General features: G+C 36.3%; 1 protein-coding gene across 1 annotated transcript in view; it reads right to left on the bottom strand.

The window, feature by feature from the left end:
- CNTLN (centlein) overlaps positions 1–21,787 on the bottom strand; it is a 173,480-nt gene that overhangs the window by 138,371 nt on the left and 13,322 nt on the right. The window contains exons 2-3 of the mRNA XM_026044024.1: positions 21,580–21,668; positions 8,403–8,487 (exon numbers count right to left, since the gene is read on the bottom strand). Of these exons, the coding sequence (XP_025899809.1) occupies positions 8,403–8,487; positions 21,580–21,668 (174 nt within the window). The remainder of the gene's footprint in view (positions 1–8,402; positions 8,488–21,579; positions 21,669–21,787) is intronic.

Raw genomic sequence — 21,787 nt, 5'->3', positions numbered from 1 at the left:
ACCTTGCTTATTTTGTCTGTAGTTACAACTCAGCGCATAGTAAGCTTATTGTTTCATTAAATGTATCATTTCATTTCTGTATTATTTGATATTAATACTAAACACGACCGTTCTTTCCCTTGGTGTCTGGTTATTTCCACCGCCCCCCATCAATTGGCAAAACATATGCACTGTTTGATGTTGTTGCAGACATCATCACTGAGCTTCTAAAGTTCAACATTTTTTATTCTATAAATAAAAAGCATTAACAATGGACTTGAAATAACAGCTACACACATTATCCCTTTAAATATTTGCCAAAYTTTTTATTTTTGGAGACAAGAAGGGAAAAAAAATTGTAGTACTTCAGTCCTTTTTTTTTTTTTAAATTTGAAATTATTTCCCTGTATGAGAATCAGACTGTATGGCTGCCTCCATACAGATTCATAAACTACAGATAATGGTTCTTTCATTACATTTTAAGATGTTAACTGAGATTTCTACTGATAGTTTATCAAATATCCCTAAAAATAATTCTAGCAGAAATGCAAAGCTGACACGCATGTCTCTGTTGCAAGTAAGGATTCAGAAACACAACAGCCCACCTGATTTGTTATTAGCTGCTCAAGTACTTAAAGAGAAACACAAGTCTCTACACCTTTACTAGAAGAACAATCTCCATCTACGACTGCAAGAGAGGGACATTCATTCAGTCATCACTACTGAAGTGATTACCTGAGATTCAAGTAATCACCATGTACTTTTATGATTTTCATACTTCATGAGAAATGTAACTATATATTGCATGAAAAATGGACAGAAAACAATTACCAGAGGTGAGAAATCATTGTTTTGGGAGAAGTGTTTTCATTTTTCAAAAATGGAGTAGATGCCTTTTTAATGAATTYTGGATGTTTGAATTGAAAAAAAAAGAAATAAATGAAATTATATTACAACTTAAACATATATGAAAGGATTTTCAATTTTTTTCCTCAAAATTTTTAGTTCAACATTCTTACACTATTTCCTTCTTTTCCCTCCAACCTTCCCTTTTCCTAGGAGGCGCTGAACAGTAAGTAGGCACCATTAAAATAGAATCAGTAATATCGCATATTCCTTCAGCTTTATTCCTTCAGCTTCTTCAGTTTTCATTCTATTTTTTCAGTCTTTTCCTTAATCTTCATAGTTCTAAACTTGAACACTCATAAACGTCTAATATATAACATTTCTAAGTCATATTCAAATGCACTCCTTTCCTAGAAAGGAAAACACACACAAAAAAAAAAAAATCAAAGGCAAACAAAAGAAAACTGCTCTCCTTCATCTCATGACTATTCATTAGATTTTTTAATTATTTTCCAATGTAGGATGAACAGAAGTTCTATGTAAATAATTCATGAAAATGTAACCATATGTTATAGAAGTCATCTGCTGCACTTGCAATCCGTATGTTGTCCCTTCATAGCCTAAATGACACTAGTTAGTTAAAATCTAAAACATAATCATTTTAAAATCCATAAAGTAAAATCCAAAAGTAAAAAGCCATCAGTACAAGAGGTACTTGGTTTTCCAGAATCTTTCCAAAGGTGACAGTCTGTATGCACAATTTGAACTTAAAACCATCCTCCCAAAAAGAAACACTATTAAAACAGAACAACAAAAACAAAGAYGTAATGTGTGTCTTATGTAAAAGTATTGCCAGCACATACTTTCATTTTTAATTCTTATTTTCCAAACCAGTCCTTAAACAGTCAAAAAGTGCATAAATATGCAACAATCTAAAAGGAAAAAATATATATATAAAAATAGAAAATAAGGAGAATTATAGTGGAGGAGTTCACTTTATTTTCACGTCACCAAAACTGATCCTTCTTTCTCATGCAATGTTTTCCAAGACTCTTTGAGATCATAACTTAAAGAATGCTTCTAATAAAAAGAATGAAGCTACAACCAGACACCAACAGGTCCCAATTCCACATGAATGTTATTGTTTGAACACATATTTCTATCAGTAGGATATATACAAGTAAAAAAAATACTTCTTAAAATTTCCAATTCAAATATTTTTACCTATGATTTACATAGAGTAGTAGAGAAAGTGCAGGCATCTTTCCTGTGGGGGAGAGGAGTCTTTTTTTTTTATTTTGAGCAAGAGGTAAAGAAATTAAAGATTCTTTAAGGTTTTCATTTTGTTTTCCTGTATTCCAGCACCAAGTAAAATGTTTCCAGGGAGCACCAGACCAGAAATACAAGCAGCTGACTTCAATCTGCAGCTGAGGAATATATCCTTACCCCTTTTTCACAAGCAACTCTTGCTCCTGAATTTTCATCTGATACATAGATTAAATGTTAAGCAGGTTAAAGGACTGAAGATCCTCTGTTCCTTACTGCCCTCTTTGGGCTTGACTGATGTGATTAATTTGGTGCCTTCAGTAGTTTTTGACCGTAAGAGTCTACCCTCTCCTCTGTCCTTAGCAACTGTATTTTGAAGCTACTGAAGAAGCGGCCCAGACTGTTGTGTCAAGCAGCAGAAAATCCAGCATATCCCTTCTTCCACCCCCAATCCAACTCCGAACCAAAACCAACAACCTGATGAAATGAGCTCGTCTAACTGGAGAAGACTGGAAGATACCACCTTGATGTCCTTTCACGGAGGTAGGAAATCCAGCTTCAACCTCTCACAGCTATGCTGACCATACATACACATAAGCATAAATGTTTTCATTAACACATATATCACTAAAACAGCTAAATAAGGTGCTCAACACATTTAAAGAATCAATCTCTCCTATAATAAGGAACTACTTTTATTTAAATAAAAAACAGCCACCCCATTGTATGTGGTATAGCATAATGTTTATCTGATAGCTATTGGTACTTGAAATAGACAACAGATGCCAAAAACCTAATTAAAGTCCTTGGAAGACAAAGGTGATCAGAAAAAATGAGCCAATATAAAAAAATCTGTCTCCTTTCCAGGCATGAATATTGAGCTCTCTTAGTGAAAGAACCATGCCTTTCTCATCATAAGGGCTGGTAGAATATGAGTTACATCATGTTTTGTTATTTGCTGTACTTTTTTCCTACCAAACCCAAGTCAATTTCAGGATCCTTGCTGAAATATTACTCAAGGCAGGAACACAAAGTAATAATGACCCAGAAGCATTAGAGAACTTAAAGGCTTGGCTACACAGAGATTCATGTAAAGATCACATACAGATTTATAGGACACCAGTACAAGCCACCAACTTATGGTTTTGTACATGAAGTGCAGGAATAGCAAGGAGGTAGTAAGCCACACACTTCCTCAACATGGAGTAAGCTATATCACAGAAAGGCATTTTCAACTTGCAGACAAAGCATCCCTAAGGGGAGTTCACACAAACGTACTAATGAGCTATAAAGATGCACCCTAATTTACTGCTTATTAATTTCTTTAGACAAACAAGCCCACAGGTATTAGCCATAGCCATCATAATACCTAACTCAGGTACCCTTGTATCAATAAATTAGAATCCACAACATTCAGTGATTGGAATTATAAATATTTTTCCTCCTGTCTTCCTTACTCAATCCCTATCCTAAAGGAGACTTCTCTGTGTTAGTCCAAAGACAAAGCTAACCAGAAGATCGCAGGCAATAAGGCATAAAGACAAATGGCAGTGTAAAGGGCTCTTCCAATACTGAAGGCTACATCCCTTTTTTGAAAGTCACTTTCAGTAAAAAAACTCTCCTAACGAAAAAAAATGTGCTGATACCATTAGATACTGTTCACTTGCAACTTTTGTAATTCTCATTGACTAGAGAATGTAATTCTCATTGACTAGTTTTTCATAAAGAGTTTACAAACTCGACATAATCTCATCACTACTGACACATTCATCTGAGTTATTCTCATGTCCCTCATTACACTAGAATAACCAAAGTTACATGTTATTTGAAATAAAATGTTAATATGGTATTAATGTGTGTATACATTTGTCTTAATTTAGTAACATTTTACTACAAAGAAAAATACAGTCAGGTAAAAGTACAAAAGTTAAGAACAAAAATTATTAATGTTAATTAATGCTTGAAGGTAGAATTATGCTTCTTTCAATTGGACCCATTAAAGGGGCTTTAATATAGATTTGCACAGCAAGCTGAAGATTTTCAAGTGCAGATAATGAGGCAAGCTAGTATTATTTTAACTCCTCTGGAGTATAATCGGTTAGTAACATTTTCAAACATTACAAGGTCTAGGACAAAAAGATCTGCTTTAGTTCTTCTATATCAAAATTGAAAGGTAATTAATTAAAATGTTATAAAAGAAAGAAAACATTGAACATTACATTTAGTCATCTTTAGTTTTTCTACCTTCTAAGGAAATCAGATGACTATGATTAATCTCTTGTATGCAATGCAGAAGACCAMATTATTATTCACCTACTACCTCTGAAAACAGTCGTCAAAATAGTCAGTTGTGTAGTAATTATAATGTATTCTTCCAAAAGCTAAGTTTATTAAGAAAAAGACAGCATGGAAGACAAGACCTATGACCTGTTTGAGACATATACAAATTCAGTATACCAGGTAGGAAATGTGTTTAATGCAAGGTAGGAAATGTGTTTAAAGACCAAAAGTAAATGGAAAGTAGGACCTGCAGCGGTTCCTCAGAAGAAAAATAGGTAAAATTGTAAGAAAAGGAAAAGGCGGACGGAAGTCCACTTAAAGGCAATACCTATATATTCTTTCTCTTGAAAAAAGACATCATATATTTATGGCAATGATATATCTCTGCTGATAGAAGAGTTCTGGACCAATGATTTAATGTTAATGTTAGATGAAAAATTGGCAGTAAGATCCTGTATACCTGTTTAGCCACTGATCTCAAAAAGAGCTGGATTTCTACCTCACAACACTAACATGTTGGCATAACATGTTGGCATAAATACATGCCAAGTACAGTCAAAACCAAAAGTTACCAAACAACCAACCAACTATAAATACAGATAAAAAGAGCAACAAAAAACAATCAATTTATAATTACTTTAATGAATACACATTTTTATATTGTAGTAGGTATTCTCACTGGATCAGTTTTAATTAGAAAATTGCTTTAAGCTTGAGTTTCAACACAGATTGTTACATAACTTTTTTTCTTGTATTAAAAATTCAAAATGAAGATCTTCTAACCAGTTTACATTCGAGTTACAGGACTCTGCAGTTACACCTTTGCTATGGTAATGCTACTTTTAAGAACACTTTGTAGAAATACTCGTGAAAATTTAGACAATTTCTTTTTACCTAATATTCACTGTCAGTGTATGATCCTAACAGCCATATATTTGAAAACAAARATTAATTTTTAAAATATCTTTAATGCTGAAGAAGCAAATTACTTAACTCTGAATAAAAGCATTAAATCTTAAAAATACCCTATTTATTTGAATGTAAAATGTTACATTCCCAAGTATTCTCTATATATTAAGATGTTCATCACAAAATGCAAATTTGCAAAAAATTCATGAAAAAGAAAAAAATACATTCAGTAAAATTTTAATCAGTAAGCACTGGCAAAGATGCACAATAGACAGAAGTGATACATTGACCTTACATCCACTTTCCCATGTATTTTGTTTCTAAGTTAAATATCATCATTTTTGCAAATATGTGATTTAAATATCTATCTTTAAACTCACAAATCCTGTCCTTACTAGCACTTATACATATATTTTCCTATTCAAGATAAACAAAACTGATAAAAGACTATATTACTTTCCAATTGTAAGTTGGTAAATCAACTTCAGTCAGTTTTCCATTAAATCCTTAAAATCAGAAAATCTTCAACCAGTTGAAATATCTTTGCACAAGAAGTTAATTTGGCTTTAGTATTGGAMATGATTCTTTCTCTTTTTATATGCTTCTCCCTTAGGATGCAAGGAGTGTTTTTTATTTTCAATCCTTTTAAAAAAGGGGGTTTACTCTCACAGGATAATGTTTAAGCAAAATACAGATGAAAGGTTATTTCCTGTTTACCTTTTAGGTTTTTGTTGCTGCTTCTGATATCAACACCAGCTTACACACAAGTCTAACTATGATAGGTATCATTTATTTGCCTTTTTCCCTTTATTCAGCATTAAGTTGAACAATCAGTTGCTCAGCAGCCTCTGAGAAATTACTAGCAAATATCATCACAGAAGTTATTGTGGTAACTAATCTTCTTGTGTGATAATTCGAGGAGAAGGGAAAAACAGGTATAAAGTCTGGATAATCTCATCTTCACAGAGATAATATATAGAGAAACTGAAATATAGAGGTTTCAGCTGTCACTGTCTCTACATCACAGAACTTCCATTGCCTCTTGTGTTAAAACTCAGACCTTCATACGCAACATGTTAATTACTCAAATAATATCCCTCCTCTTTAGATAAAGAATGAATGAATCCAAAAAGCTCACAAATGAAAATTTTCCCAGTTTYCTCCTTTAGTGCATTGTTCTTTACGCAAATTCAGTCTTGGATTACTTGCTGAGTCTAAACCATTAAAAATACTCCGGGAATTCAACTGACTTCCCACATCCTGGAAAGTGGATGAGTTAAGAATGGCAGAATGACAGCACCTATTGCCTTCATATTGAGCACTGAAACTGTAGAGTTTTGCCTCTACACTGTGCCCTTTGCCAACCCCTCAAGAGTCAAAGACCTACTCTTAAGAAACCTGTGTGAAAGAGTGCATTACTCAAATTTAAGTTGTCACTATCACTGAAAGTGTGGCTTCTGCCCCCTTATCAGTAAACTCTTCCAATACTGGCCATGTTCTCTCTTCCCCAGTTACCTCTTCTATTTATTTTGTAACTTTTTCAACCCCTCTCCCTTTTCATACGGCAACTGTCTCATTATCTTTCAGTTTCTGATTTCTAAACCATTTCAATTTTAGTTTCTGTAACTGATCAGAAAATATACAGCAAATGCAAGGAGAGGCATGGAGAGGTCCAAGAGCTGATACAGCAAGAGTCAGCATTACTGTACACATTACTGAAGACAAAGTCTTACGAGCTTCTTGAACATGCGTTCTCTCTTTCACCTAAGCAGCAAATAGATTAGAAATGCAGCAATAATCATGCATAACTTCAATAAAAAAATATGTACATATAAGCACCAGATACATTATGAATCGTACTTCCAGTACGAGAGAGAAAAAAATCTCCAGCCACTGACTTAACATAAAATAAAATAGATGAGTAATCTCATTTCAGCACTGCTTCCAGTCAAGCAACAACCACGTTGGGTTCATTTTGAATAAATCAGAAGTAGAATAAATCAGAAAAAAAAAAGGGGGGAAAATCCAGTTTATCTGATGCAGTTGCAATTTTAAGTAAAAAAGCTCTACTTTGCTGCCAGCCTTTTGACCTCTCATCATGCAGGATCTGGACACTGGAAAGCACACTGGACTTCGGTGTTTTTGGTAGCATTCTTATTAGTAACTCTCTCTCACAGTTCATCCAGATATAACTTCATATTAACAACCCTAATAACGAAAAGGACATCCTGCTCATGCCGTAATTTCAAGAAGGCAGTCACTTAAGGTTTACGAAGAAAAGAAGGTTGAAACGGCTATTGCTCTGTTCCAGTTATTTAGCACTCATTAGTGTTGGATTTCATCAGCATAGTATTTCAAGTCCTACTTAGTGTTCAAATGCTCTGACTATATTTTAAAGAATTATTTTGATTTTCAGAACTTTAACTTACATTCCATCAATGTCAAAAATGCCTTGTTCAATATGTGATTTCATACTTCATTTTTTACTGATGCAATTATTCATTTTTGACTAAACAATTAAAAAGTCATAGTTCATCTGTGTTTTTTACTGAATATAAGATTTTTCAGATTTGTCAGCATTGTTTTATAGTTTCTGCTAACAATTAAATTATATGATATACATTAATAACACTAAAGTATATAGATAAGCTGCTTTTAGGTTACTATATGTCTAGCCCTCAGCTACTCTGGAAACGTTTTATCTTGGCTTACTGCACTTGCCAGCATCCAGATCTGTCCACAATACAGGAATATGACAAGCATAAACCTAATCAGGACTTTCCTAAACTAGAATCTACACTGAAAGGAGCAATAGGAAAGGAGAAAGAAAGAAAGCATGCTTTGAACACTGAGCTGACWATCACCAAATCAGTCAGTAAATCAGGCAAACTATGTGCGAGTTGAAACTTTTCGAAAAGCTTAATCTAAACAGAAACTCTTTTTAGTGAAAGACCTGCTTTTTGAACAACTCCAGTAAGTTTACTAAGTTTACTTTCTGAGAAAGTTACTTCAAGCGACCTGGGTCTTTCCCCATGTGACAAAACAATTTTCATACCTGAAGAAACAAATTAACACCTTTGATAAAAGTTTTGTTAACTGCTCRATTTAAACAGAATACAAACCTGTTCTAGGCTTTCTATTTTGCTGTCTTTGACTTGCAAAATTTCTAATACCCTTCTGTCCTTGACTTCAGCTTTCTGCTTTTCTCTGGAAATAAACAAAAATAGACACTTTATTAGTCATCATTTACAGCTAATCATTTGAATTTTTCATGTCCTGATAATGAATGTCATTTTAAAGCACAGAAAATTAAATTATCTGAAGCTGACAGGCCTTGCAGAATTAATCAGGGAGCATATGGCAAGTGACAGAAAATTACATCTATGAACAGCTAGGACAACTTCATTTTAAAAGAAACAGAAGAAAGAGGCCTTAAATGTAATTTTTAAACACCTAAAATTATCTGTCTTCCTCCCCAAATGCAGAAAGTGTGTCTGTCTACAGACAGAACAAAATCGKTTTTTTTTCTCCTCATAGCAGATAGAGACACTAAATTGAGTATGAGAGTCTTACAGTCAATTCCATGGCCTTTCTCTGTCTGAAACTATACTCCTGAACACGATGGATAACTATTTTATTTAATAATTATTAATAAATTATTATCTACAATCAGAGAAGTGACCTGAGGAGTGGGAGGAGCAGGAACAAAGGCAGGACAGAGGACTGGGCCATTAGGGTAATGGAGGTGACCATAGCCCCTGCTATTTGGTTAATAAACACAGGCTATAGTCATATTCACAACATTTTGTTTAAAAAAAAAAAAAAAAAGACTTTTTAGCACTTCATAAAATATCTCTTCCTCATCACTGTCCGTTTTCTAAACTGAGCTTTAAATGCCAATATCTTTAATAGTTTCTCTCCTAGGCAGGATTAAAATAGTAATGCTACATAGATTCGTCAGCACATGACAGATTTCTTACCATATTTAATTGCCACTGAAGGACTGAGATACACACCTTCTCCTTCCATGAAATGGCCAAACAGTTAAGGTATTCCCAACACTATGGCCGACAGAGAAGCAGAACATACATGCAGATTATCCTTGCTCTGACATAAGCTGGCCCTAAAAGCTATGGAATAATATTCAAGAAACTTTCACTCCAGCAGAATGCAAATATAGGCAAGGTGGAAGAGAATGAAAGTGTGCTGAAGCCAAGCTTGTGAATCTGACCAAGACCACGTAAGTTTAAAAACATTAGTTGTCTGTAAAAGCCTTGGTTTGCAAAAGGAACACAGTATTTTGTAAAAGAGACCATTAASGGTAACAAATTGGCGTAACTCTGTTTCTGCATTACTATGTATTACTGCACATTATAGTGTTAAAAGTACGGATTTTAAAAGCTGAACTCTTCCCCTCTTAATGCCCTTATACTATAATTTTTGAATAAAGTGCTAAAATATAAAGTCTGAGTAAATAAAGATTTAAATAAGAATTATGTGGAATTTAAAACAAAGATAGCTAACAATTCAGAAACCGCATGATATCCTAATAGTAAGTGATACAAATGTAACAGTATTAACATATAGTAATACTGGGAAAATTGTGTAGTCTAGGAAGAGACTAAATTAAAATATGTATATTTAAATTTGCTTTACGTGTGGGGGGTGGGAAATTGGATAAATATTAATTATTTCCTTTATGGATTTTTTTTTAATAAATCTTCTCTTCTGCAGGCTAAACAGGCTCAGCTCTCTCAGTCTTTCCTCAAACGAGAGATGTCCTTAATCACCTCTGTTGCTCTACTCTGGACCGCTTGCCCTTTATGCAGACTGGAGCGACGATGGTTTACTCCAGTTCTGCGGCACCTTCCCTGTTCCCCATGACCCCTGAGGGTGATGGAGAGGGGCGGCTCAGTAACAACCCCCCGCCAGGTCCCTCAGTACTCCTGGGTGCTGCACAGAACTCARCACTCAGGGAGTACCCAGGGAGTACGGCATAGTACTCAGTACCCAGAGTACTTAGTACTCCCCGGTACAGCAAGTACTTTTCTTTCCAAGTATTATGGCATTCCCAATTTTCTCAGCTATTTTTTTTTTTTCTAAGCTGGCAAGTAGACAGCTTACAAATTTAAGATTATACACATTTCATGTGTATACATGTACTACAATGTACTAAATCAAAAATTTTAAAAGCTTCAAAAGACAAAAAAAAGTCTCCATTACAGTTACAAACAGTAATGTGTAGATATAGAGGCTACAAACCAAAATACATGGGTAAGGCCCACAAACTACTTAATAACATTGCATTCTGACCTCAAATGTTTAACTGAAATGTCCAACACATGATGTCCTCCAGAAAGACTGCAGTTTCTTTGAAGTTTTCAACTTCCTTCAGATTAATTTCTGAGAAATAAACTTTTACTCTTTCCAGTCATTTTGCATCTACCATCCACCATATCTTACTGTTGTATTCCTCACTCCTCTAACAACCGTCTCCTCTTGAAAAGTCGGCTTTTTTTAACAAAATTTCAATGAAATTTAATGTAACTACTGGAGAATTAACCAGTCTCTTAAATCAGCCATGAAATGATTGCTTTAAAGTTCATTAAATTTCTTTTCTAATAGATTAACTGATCTGAAAACCTGACAGGTCAAGTAAATTTCCCAAAGTAAGTCTCAAAGAACTCCACACCTTTTTGTTTCTTAATTTTTGTTTGTCTTCTGTTTGTTTATTTATTCAAAGAGAGAATTGGAAGCAGCAAGTAAAGCAGCAGAAGACCATGAACCAACAAAAAGGACAAGCTGTTCTGGAGATCTGAAAAGCCAATTTTATTGATATTTGAGCACAATAACTTTAGGCTGCACAAACGGCTCCTACCTCAGACAGAAAGAGACTTTTATTACAAATTAAAGCAGAAAACATGCCTGTAGATATATAAATATACATGACAACAATCCAGTTGTTCACACTCTATCTCTAACCACAGCATTTTCCTTATGCATCAGATGTTTGGTCAAAATCTCATTTGAATAAAACTGTCAAGGAACAAAGTTTGCAAATACAGATCTACATTCATCAAAGCAAATGGAAAACTATGGTAATGCCAACTAAAGTAGCATCACAACTTAATAGCGTCACACCTTGCTGAAGGAAAACATAAAAAAAGAAAACCCTAATTATCATAATGTAAACATGCAAAGGATGTTGTCAGAAGCCTAAAGCATAAATTAAAACCTCATGTGGAACTTCATCAGCAGCTCCTCCTGGTGGCACAGGATGACTTCCAAAGCTCATTACAGGACAGCTCCCCACAGACCCTTTAGGTAATATGACCGAACCTTATCGGATCTGCTGCAGTGCCTTAAAATATGATCTGATATGAATGGCAGTAACCTCCTCCTGCTTTTTAGGAAGCTAACAAGTATTTAGAAAAATCTTAAACTGATTTTATTAATTCGTCTGTTATATATTTACAAYATATTATAAAAATACCCTGGAATATGGAAAAAAATTCAGGCACTGTCAAGAAGCTGATGATGATCAATGACTGAGACAAACTCCTGTTTAGCTAATTAGAACCACTGATGAGCAATAATGATGTGAGCTAAGAATATTTACAGACTTCTTTAGGATGAAAAATGGAGTGAAGAGAGGCTGTCAATTTGTACAAGTTTCAAGCTCCAATCAGTTTTCCCATAGGTACTACCCATTTTAAATGTTTAACACAGCTGTATTTAGCCATACAGATTATCTAAATTCCACTTTTCACTAAAACAAAGAAACGGAAAAAATAATCTTAGCTAATATTTTTTTCCTGTGTTATCTACGCTATGTATAACAAACTAAGATAGGATAGCATTTTCTGAGGTTTGGCCCCTTTTTTAATGGCTTGTCAGAAATGAAATATTAGACTGTGAGGAAACATTTAACTATGAATGTTGTGTGAAAATAGAATAATCATCATAAAAACCTTAAGATTTTCAAAACCCAAATGTTTTGTGAGGACTAAAAAATACTGAGATTCCTAAAATCTTCAGCAAAAGCACTCTAGGGAGGAACTGTTTTTACCACAGGTCTTAATTTGTATCAGCCAAGCAATTAACAATTTGTCAAGAAAAATAATGTGGAGTGGTATATAATTATTCATTTTTTATATCAATTAAGTAAAAAAACTAATAAATCATTAACTTGCTGTTCAGATGTTTCTTTGCATACCTCATTTCAGTTTTACCAAATGGAGCATTTTAAGGAGTATTTTGGAGRATGTAACAAATTTGGCCTTACATACTCTGCAAGCCTTGAACTTTTGGGGTTAACAAAAAAAAAGTACTGATAGTATGTAACTAAAAATTAATCGCATCTAGAAAATTGCYATGTTGAGGGATTTTTTTTTAATCTAAAGGATACAAGATTAGGAAGTTGTACAACATCAATTTGTATGGTGTAGCATTTAATTTGGTTATTATCTTTCCTGTTCTTCAGTTCTCTGACAGACTTGATACATGCGCATACATTCATTCCTCCTACTAAATAGGAAATGAATCATCCATATAGTGCAGTTGTATAAAAGACACTCTCATTACTGTAAATATGGCACCAATGATCAAGACCACAGTTTATTCCGTACAGACACCTCTGTGCCTGCACAGTCTGCAGTTAGCGTAAAAAAGGTTTAAGCCTGTACTCTTTCAGATGCAAACGGAACTGTTTTTTTCCTGTGTACTTATTAAGAAAGGAAGATGAAAACCCAAGTGAAGAAAATCATTTAGTAATGCAGTTTCATTTCACCTCAGATCCTACAAATGAAAAGAATGTGTGTCACAATGCATTTTTGAACTGACACACATAATTACCAATTTATCCTTTTAAAACTTTTAATATTTATAAATAATGCTTTTGAAAGATTTAGACAGATGAGGAAAAACATGTAAATGACTCATTTTAATACAGAAATAATTTTCTTAAGAAAACAGCATAAGCCTAAATGAGCTTTTTTTAAAAAATGATTTCAAATTGAAGTACATAAAAATCATAAATTCTTATTTCCTTACATATTAAACTATTTCTTTATAGAGTTATATTTTGCTATCTATTCTACTATATTAGAACTGGAAAGTATCATTACAGAAAACATTTTTTTCTTGTATTTTTAAATTGATTGATTTCATTCATTCGATGGTTTAACAAAGTCTCTTATTTTAAGCAATATGCATACGATTCTACACATCTCTTTATACTAAGTGGTACAGAAAATTAAGCGACATTGTTCCTTAATAATTTTGCAAACATTTTTCATCTAAAACACACAAGCTTCTTACAGTGTTCAAAATATCAGCACTTCAGAACAGACTGTTTTAACATCTGCACATCACCAGGGTTTCCCCCAAGGATTTTTAAATGATGCCTGCCTGTGCTGAATAAAGTGCTAACTTGCACCTTGCATTTCAAACTGTGTCCTGAGCAGCCATCCAGTTGGTACAACACCAGCTGAATTCCCAGAGGCCACTGTTCAATCAGGCTTGACTGCAATTATCATGTCAATATTTTGTGCTCCGATATGCAGATATGCACACATGCAAGCTGCATAATACTTTCTTCTCCATGGAATGTTGACTTATGTTCAATGTTCTGAGAATTTTTAATGAAACAGGATATTAAACTTTCATCAACTGTAGACAATCACAATTATTTGACCTTAGATAGAAAGGTTATGCCCTTATGCTCTATTATTCCATCCACTTTATTGAGTGATGATAACTGGAGTGCACTTTATTTTAAATTCAGAGTGACAAAATAGTAAGGTACTTTGGAAATGTATTAACTCTTGTTTACTTCCTATTTCTCTTGCCATTTTGGTTCTGCTAATTTGGACAACAATGAAGTGGTAAGTGCTATAAAAAAAGCTCTTTATCATCCCTTCAGAAGATGCAAATTGCAACTCTTTATTTCTCAATTAATATCAGCAATCTATAATGCTCATACCTACAGAACACTAATCCTTTGGCATATGAAGTATGTCATTTTCTGTACATCTGCTAATCTTCACCCAGTAAAGAACCCATGACAACCTGATGTTTAACATTTKTTTGACAACATGCTATGCACAGTACAATTACAAGGATGTTACAAACTGCAGCATAGTAAGGTTCTGTGATTATTATTTCAATAATTCTTCATTATTTTTGATCACTTATTCCTCAGCCTAGTTTTCTTCCATTTATATATGTTTAGATTAAAGCAATTCTCCAGGAAAAGAACAGAAACTGTATTAATGCTGGCAGTAGCATTCAGAGTCTCATTGCTTTGGACTTCAGGCATGCAAAATACGTATTTTAAGGCAAGCCTTCCATGTGTATGTATTTGCAAGGGAATAATACGGAATAACACAGTCCCTATCTACTAAGTGTTTTATCACTGCCACAGTTCACAGTTTGATCACTGTTGAATCCATCTGCATCTTCCTGTCATAAGGAAGAGAGTCAGCTCGAATCCCCAGAGGATAAGTCAGCATGAGTTGATCCTTTCAGGACTTCACATATTGCAAGAGTCTTAAGGAAGACTCTCACGGTTTGTATAAAGCTTTCATTATCTTTGATAATCCAATTTGAACCCCAATTCTATTCGAATTTTTGCAAGAATTCGCCCGTAAAAGGTGTCAGAAAGCACCTTTTTTAATTCATCATCAAAAAAATGTGTGTTTCAAAAGGCTTCAGTGAACTAGAAATAGCATGCTCTTTACATAATATTGAGATCAATAGTATTTAAAGTAGCTTGAAAGTACACTAACATGAGATATACTTTTACAGTGGCTTGTTTGAAAATACCTGGAGGCTTTTACATATCCCAAAGGCATTTCTCATTTGCACAGTAAAGATAATTTTTTGTTTATATCTGAATATTAAAATGTGAATACAGTTACAGTTAACAGCGAGAACTGCAAAGACTGCTGAAAAGTAAAATATCATTGGTGTATTATTGGAATTAACAGCACAGCCATAAAAAGACATAGTTAAAATTTTTACAATTTTAGGGCAGGTGAACTTCTATTTTGGGACCATGAAAGCATTTCAAAATAGCAGACAAATAATAGATACCTACTGTTAATTTCATACCACCATTCAACCCCAAATTATACCCTCTACATTTTCCTCTAAGACTTGTGGGAGGTGGGGATGAACTGTACTATAAATAATAGTGTCTAAAACAAAAAATATAAGACCTRATCATATGGCTAATACTACCCTTTCAAATTCTCCCAGTCTTTGCTGGATAATATTTATAAGCTCATCATCTATATTATAAGGGATATAGGAAGATCTATTCTTTTATAAATTCTATCATGTTTCTGTAAGCAGCAGTCTTATGATCTCAGATAAACTACAGTGAAGACAGTAACTTGTTAAGCATGAAGAGTTAGCTGATTTTGGAATTTACAGTGGCAAGAACACACTGGAAAATAAAACTAGACAAAAATTCATGCTATTCATGACATTTAGAAGGTCCATTTTATTCTATTTGCATATATTTCAAAAMTTCCCAGTAAATTAAGGCAAGACGCAAAACGTATCAGCATGGGTAGGTGTGGAAGAATTTCTTGAAAAGGGAGAACTTAGCAAAAAAATAGGGCCAGCCTAACAGAAGTTTGGGCATTACAGAGGGCTGTGAGGGGTGAGACACTGYTGCCACTCCCAGGACGGTTGGTTTGCAGGGACTCTGCTCCTTCGCAGCTCCCTCGGCAGCCCAACCTGTCCCTCTAGCAGCTGCAGAGGAGATACGGAGGGTGAGTTGAAGACACCGAGGCTGTACTCTGCTGTACCGCTGTGATGCATCRTCAATAAGCTGCACAGCAGCTGCCCAGTGGGAGATACACAGTAAGATCACAGAATGACAGACTGGTAGAGGTTGGAAGGGACCTCTAGAGATCATCCAGTCCAACCCCMTGCTCCAGCAGGGACACCCAGAGCACGGGGCACAGGRCGRCATSCAGGCRGGTTKGGAAGATCTCCAGAGAAGGAGAGTCCACAGCCTCCCTGGGCAGCCTGTGCCAGGGCTCTGGCACCCTCACAGCAAAGAAATTGTTCCTCACACGCACATGGATCTGCCTGTGGTTCGACCTGTACGCTGAGAAGAGCTTGGTCCTTTCCTTCCTACATTCTCCCTGCAGGTGCTTGCAAATATTGATCAGATCCCCTCTCAGTCTCTCTTCTCCAGGCTAAACAGGCCCAGCTCACTCAGTCTCCCCTCACATGAGAGATGCTCCAGTCCCTTAATCACCTTTGTCGCTCTCCGCTGGACCCTCTCGAGAAGCTCCACGTCCCCCTTGTCCTGGGGAGCCCAGAGCTGCCCCCAGTGCTCCAGGTTTGGCCTCCCCAGAGCTGAGCAGAGGGGCAGGATCCCCTCCCTCCCCCTGCTGCCAACATACTCCTCATGTAATCAGGAGCCCATTGGCCTTCTTGGCCACGAGGGCACTGCTGCCTCGTGGCTAACTTGGTGTCCACCAGGACTCCCAGGTCCCTCTCTGCGGAGCTGCTCTCCAGCAGGTCAGCCCCTAATCTGAGCTGGGGCCTGGGCTTATTCCTGCCCAGGGGCAGGACCCTGCCCTTGTCCTTGTTGAACCTCACGAGGTTCCTCTCTGCCCAACTCACCAGCCTGTCCAGGTCCCTCTTAATGGCAGCGCAGCTCTCTGGAGTGTCGGCCACTCCACCCAGCTTGGGATCATCCACAAAGCTGCTCAGGGTGCCCTCTGTGGCCTCGTCCAAGTCAYGGGTGAACAGGTTGAACAGCACTGGGCCCAGTACTGAACCCTGTGGGACACCTGGGATGTCCATGCTGAGCCAGCAAGGGTGGCAAACCACTCCTTTTCGATGAACGGTGCTCATTGTAGGCTCATTGTAATGCCAATGCCACCTCTATTCCCAAGGTTACTCAGCTCCAACGTACAACCCTCACAGTGAACAGGTACTTTAGCTTTTCCACTCCATCTTTAAATGAAAGCAAGAGACTTTTTCACCAATCAGTAACAAAAGTGAGCATGACTACAGTCACCCAAGCTCCACCTAAATGTGAAAGAAAATACATAAAAGGTTGTTGCGAGGGAGCAGGCCCCAACAAAAGGTGAAGGAAGGAGGGCAGAAGTGCAGGGACGACTCCATTGCAACCGCTGGATGCGTTGACGGGCTGAACCCCTCTCCTCCCCTCTCGGGTCGGGCCACCTGAGGATGCTCCTCGAGACCAACAGGCCTCTCCMTGCTCTGGGGCAAGAGATGTCTGCACATGTGCGCCTCAGAGCCAGCCAAGAGCCCCACGCTGCAGTGCACAATGTCCCCTACAAACATCCCAACCTGCCTTGGAAATGTTGCCCTTGAACAAACCCTGCTGCTCGTGAACTCGACTCTTTGCTTGGAAGGTGGTCGAAGCAGCTGTTGACAGACTGTTGATGAACCTGCTGCTGCCAGAGCAGGGCCTGCAGCTAAMTCAGTTTTTGGTACCCCTATTTAGAGGTGAGTCCAGCCGCCCCCAGTCCCTCTCACCCTGCAGGATCAGCTGCAACACAAGGAGATTCATCTACAAAATTTGCCCTCCCTCAAAGCGTAACAGTAGGACTGTGTCAACAGTCAATAATTATACGTGAGGGGAGAAATCTCTGAGGAGACTTAWGTTAACTTTTTAAATGTCTGTAAGTGTAAATTCTCAATTTGCAGCTCTTGCAGCAACAACTATGCAGAATGTAGTTGTAAGCACCACATATCCTATCGAGTGGCCCATTTCAGTAATCATTTTGCTTTTATTTCTTAGTCATGTCATTATTCTTTAAGTCTGCATGCTTGTGGTAGACCTACAAATCCCAGAAATTACTACCTCTGCAGCCTTCTGGCTAGCAGCAATGCCAAGGTAGTAGATTTTCTGATAACCAATTAACATACTTGAACTGAGGTATACCAATTTTGTGCTGGTATCAAAATCTAAAATGAAAAGAGTGTAGAAAGCTGAAGGAATGTACAGCTTAGGAAAACATGACAAAGCAATAGCTGGAAAAGTTATGATAGAAGATATGGAGCTGTAATTTGGAGGTGTAGAAACATTCACAGATAAGAGCGGGTCTAGAAATTATTTCTGAAGAGGCAGCTAGACCCTAGTACAAATGAAGCTACATCAATTAAAGAGAAAGCTCCCTCTATTTATATACTGTTAGTGCTAATTGCTATTTCTTAATCTGTCAAAAATCAAAGCAAACACAGATTTTTGATTAATAACATTTATGTATATTGAATGTGTTTTATCTAAACACATTCCAGGATTCTTTTGAGCATTGACAGCACCTAAGGAGATGCTATGGAAGCAATCTGTTCTTAGTTCTGTATCTCTGAAAAAGGTGCGAGGTAGATGTACAGCCTTGAGTTCATGCAAGCTCTTCTAAAGCATCAGTGTACTTCTAAAAGAAGGAAGTACCGCCTAAAAAAAAACTACCAACCACCTAAATATAAACATGCTGGGATGTTTTTGAGTAAGAGTACCAGCTTGTCTACATAAAGGCCATACAAACACACAAATTATGTTAATCATTGACTTTATGTGGAAGAGATATTTTTTCTAAGCAAATAAGATAGGTAGAAGGAAGACATTAAAGGAATATCACAAATAATTCTAYCACATTAAAGAAGTCACTTTTGCGTGCAACAAGATGGCACTTAAGCCTCAATTTAAACATGGAAACTCACTCATTATTGCTGTATAACGCATAGACAGTAATAAAATCTCATTTAAATGAARTACTATCTACCTTGCACAGAAATATTTCTAATCATGATTAAGAAAAAACTATAGTTTATATAGGCATAAAAGAGCCCAAGATCATAAGCTGAATATCATTTATCAAATGATGACCATTTTTTTAAATGTGCTGTCATCTCTATATGGGACTTGATCTTAAGATTCTGCAGATTTTTATATGCAACACCAATTCAATAATATTGATAAACCTCTACACTTCCCATTAAAGTACTGCTTTTAACTATATAGGAGCTCAGCATAGGGGAGGACGGAGCACGAATAGAGAACCTGTGGGTGAGGATTAAAGGGCAAAGCCAACAGGGGCAACACGGTGGCGGGARTTTACTACAGGCCTCCTGACCAGGAAGAGAAAGTGGACAAAGCCTTCTACGGTCAGCTGCAAGAAGCCTCCTGATCGCAGACCCTGGTCCTCCTGAGGGGACTTCAACTACCCTGATATCTGCTGGGAAGACCACACAGCCAGGAACAGACAGTCCAGGAGGTTCCTGCAGAACATTGCAGATAACTTCTTGATACAGGTGGTTGAGGAGCCAAGGGGAGGGGAGCTGCTAGACCTGATACTAACAGAGATGGTCTGGAGAGAAATGTGAGGGTTGGAGGCAGTCTGGGCTGCAGTCACCACAAGATGTTGGAATTCATGATCCTGCGTGGAGGAAGCTGGGTGAAAAGTAGGATTGCAACCCTAGACTTCAAGAGAGACAACTTTGACCTCTTCAGGGAGCTTCTTGGAGCAGTCCCCTGGGTCAGGGTCCTAGAAGGAAAGGGAGTCCAGGAGAGCTGGCTAATATTCAAGCACCACTTCCTCCAAGCTCAGGATCGGTGTATTCCCACAWATTGTGGGAATTGGGTTGTGGAGTCTCCATCTCTGGAGGTCTTCAAAACCCGCTTGGCTGCCACCCTGTGCCACATGCTCTGGGTATGCCTGCTTGAGCGGGGGGTTGGACTAAGATGATCTCYAGAGRTCCCTTCCAACCTTGAATATTCGGTGATGCTGTGATTCTGTGATATGTGAATGAGGTAGTTTTCCGTATCATTCAGTTATCTGTATGAGCTGAAGTTTAAGATAGTTTCTAATTGCATATATATTTATTTATGTTTAAGTATAGAAAAATAAATACAAGTCTGGGTATATATAATCAAATATTTTATGTTTGAAAATGAAAAAACTGTATGACCACATGACAAATACATTTCCTCATAAAACAAGTTTGTTTCAGCATAAATGAAAAATTGTTCTAAATTGTTCTTAATTCCTCATTTGTTATTTTTAAATAATCACTACCAAACTGTAACATGCAACCCATATCAAGGTAGCATATGAATGATGACCACAGAGCCAAACTACTGCTCGCTCTGTAGGTGCATGTCTCGCCACCGATCCCCAGCTTACCACRACCTGTGACTACATCTGAATTCTCAGGTAACTGTTGCTTTTAACACAAGCTTACAGGTTGCAGGATCTATTTCTTCCACTGGATAAAATGCTTTAAAACTTCCATTTTAATTACATGATCACATTCTATTTTTGGCAAAATTTTCATTGCTTCATGCAATGCAGAAGATTGTCAGAAGATGGGACACTACTATAGCAAATGTAAGTCAGGATAAATAACTGGCATGCTCTCTCCAAAAGTTGAAGAATTTTAGCTAATCAAGTTAAGAAAGCAAARATATGACATAAAAGATGCCTTTTGATTTTAAAGCAGTAAGTAGAAACCCAAAAGAACTAGAATCCCTCCTGCTTTTATGACAAGCTTCACAACTAATCTTGGTAAAATCTTCATTTTTCTTTAAATGATGGATTAAAAAAAAGCAGAGCAATCTAAGAGACATAATCAAGTGATGAAGTCCCATAACAATACATTATCAACTCACGTTTTCCCTGTCTTTGTCCCAAAAAAAATCATATATATACACACATATATGTAAATATTAACATTCAAGAAACCATCAATGACATCCTGTGATGATTAATTAATACTTGTAGTAATCAGATGCTAATAGATAAATGCCATGAGGAAATTATCATTAATATCCTCTCAGGAATATAATTTAAACTGCATAGTAAGCTTTTATCTTATGAAGTCTGAAGCTTTGACTTTTTTAAGTGTTAATATACACAATCCAAAAACAGAACTGTTAATCTGACTTCTTATGAAACTAGAATACTTTATTTACCTCCTTTTGCTACTTCAGTAGAAGAATCATATGGTTATAGCTTGTTTACATGCACTATAAAATTTGTAGAATTCTGTGGAATGGTATTTATTTATATGCAGGATATAACAATATGTTAATATACAATATGCTCATAATTTGTTTAAAGAGCTGAATTCAATGCCAGCACAAAAACCTCAGTAAATACACTTTTCAAGCATGAAGCACTTCAACTTACAAGAGGTACAACATACAAATCTTATACCAAGCTCATATTCACAAAAATTGAACAATGGAACTTTTATTACCGTTTTTAAAATATGCATTTTTCTAAATTAAAGATTACTCACCTTTCCACAATCAARCTGACAGCTTGTGTAATATCTGGATTTGACACTTGAAGACGTTTCCATAAAGACCATACAAATTCTTTGTCAGCCTTAAAAACATGAACAAAGATAAAAATACATTATATGTATGCTACAGTGTTCATGTTCAYATAGGAAACAAAAAAAGGCAAAAGAACAAAACACAAACCCACACACATTGATTTTAGTG

This window comes from Nothoprocta perdicaria, unplaced genomic scaffold, assembly GCF_003342845.1.
Source record: "Nothoprocta perdicaria isolate Ctin4 unplaced genomic scaffold, notPer1 scaffold_104, whole genome shotgun sequence".
NCBI classification, from domain to species: Eukaryota; Metazoa; Chordata; class Aves; order Tinamiformes; family Tinamidae; genus Nothoprocta; species Nothoprocta perdicaria.
This window is presented reverse-complemented; position numbering and strand designations above follow the sequence as displayed.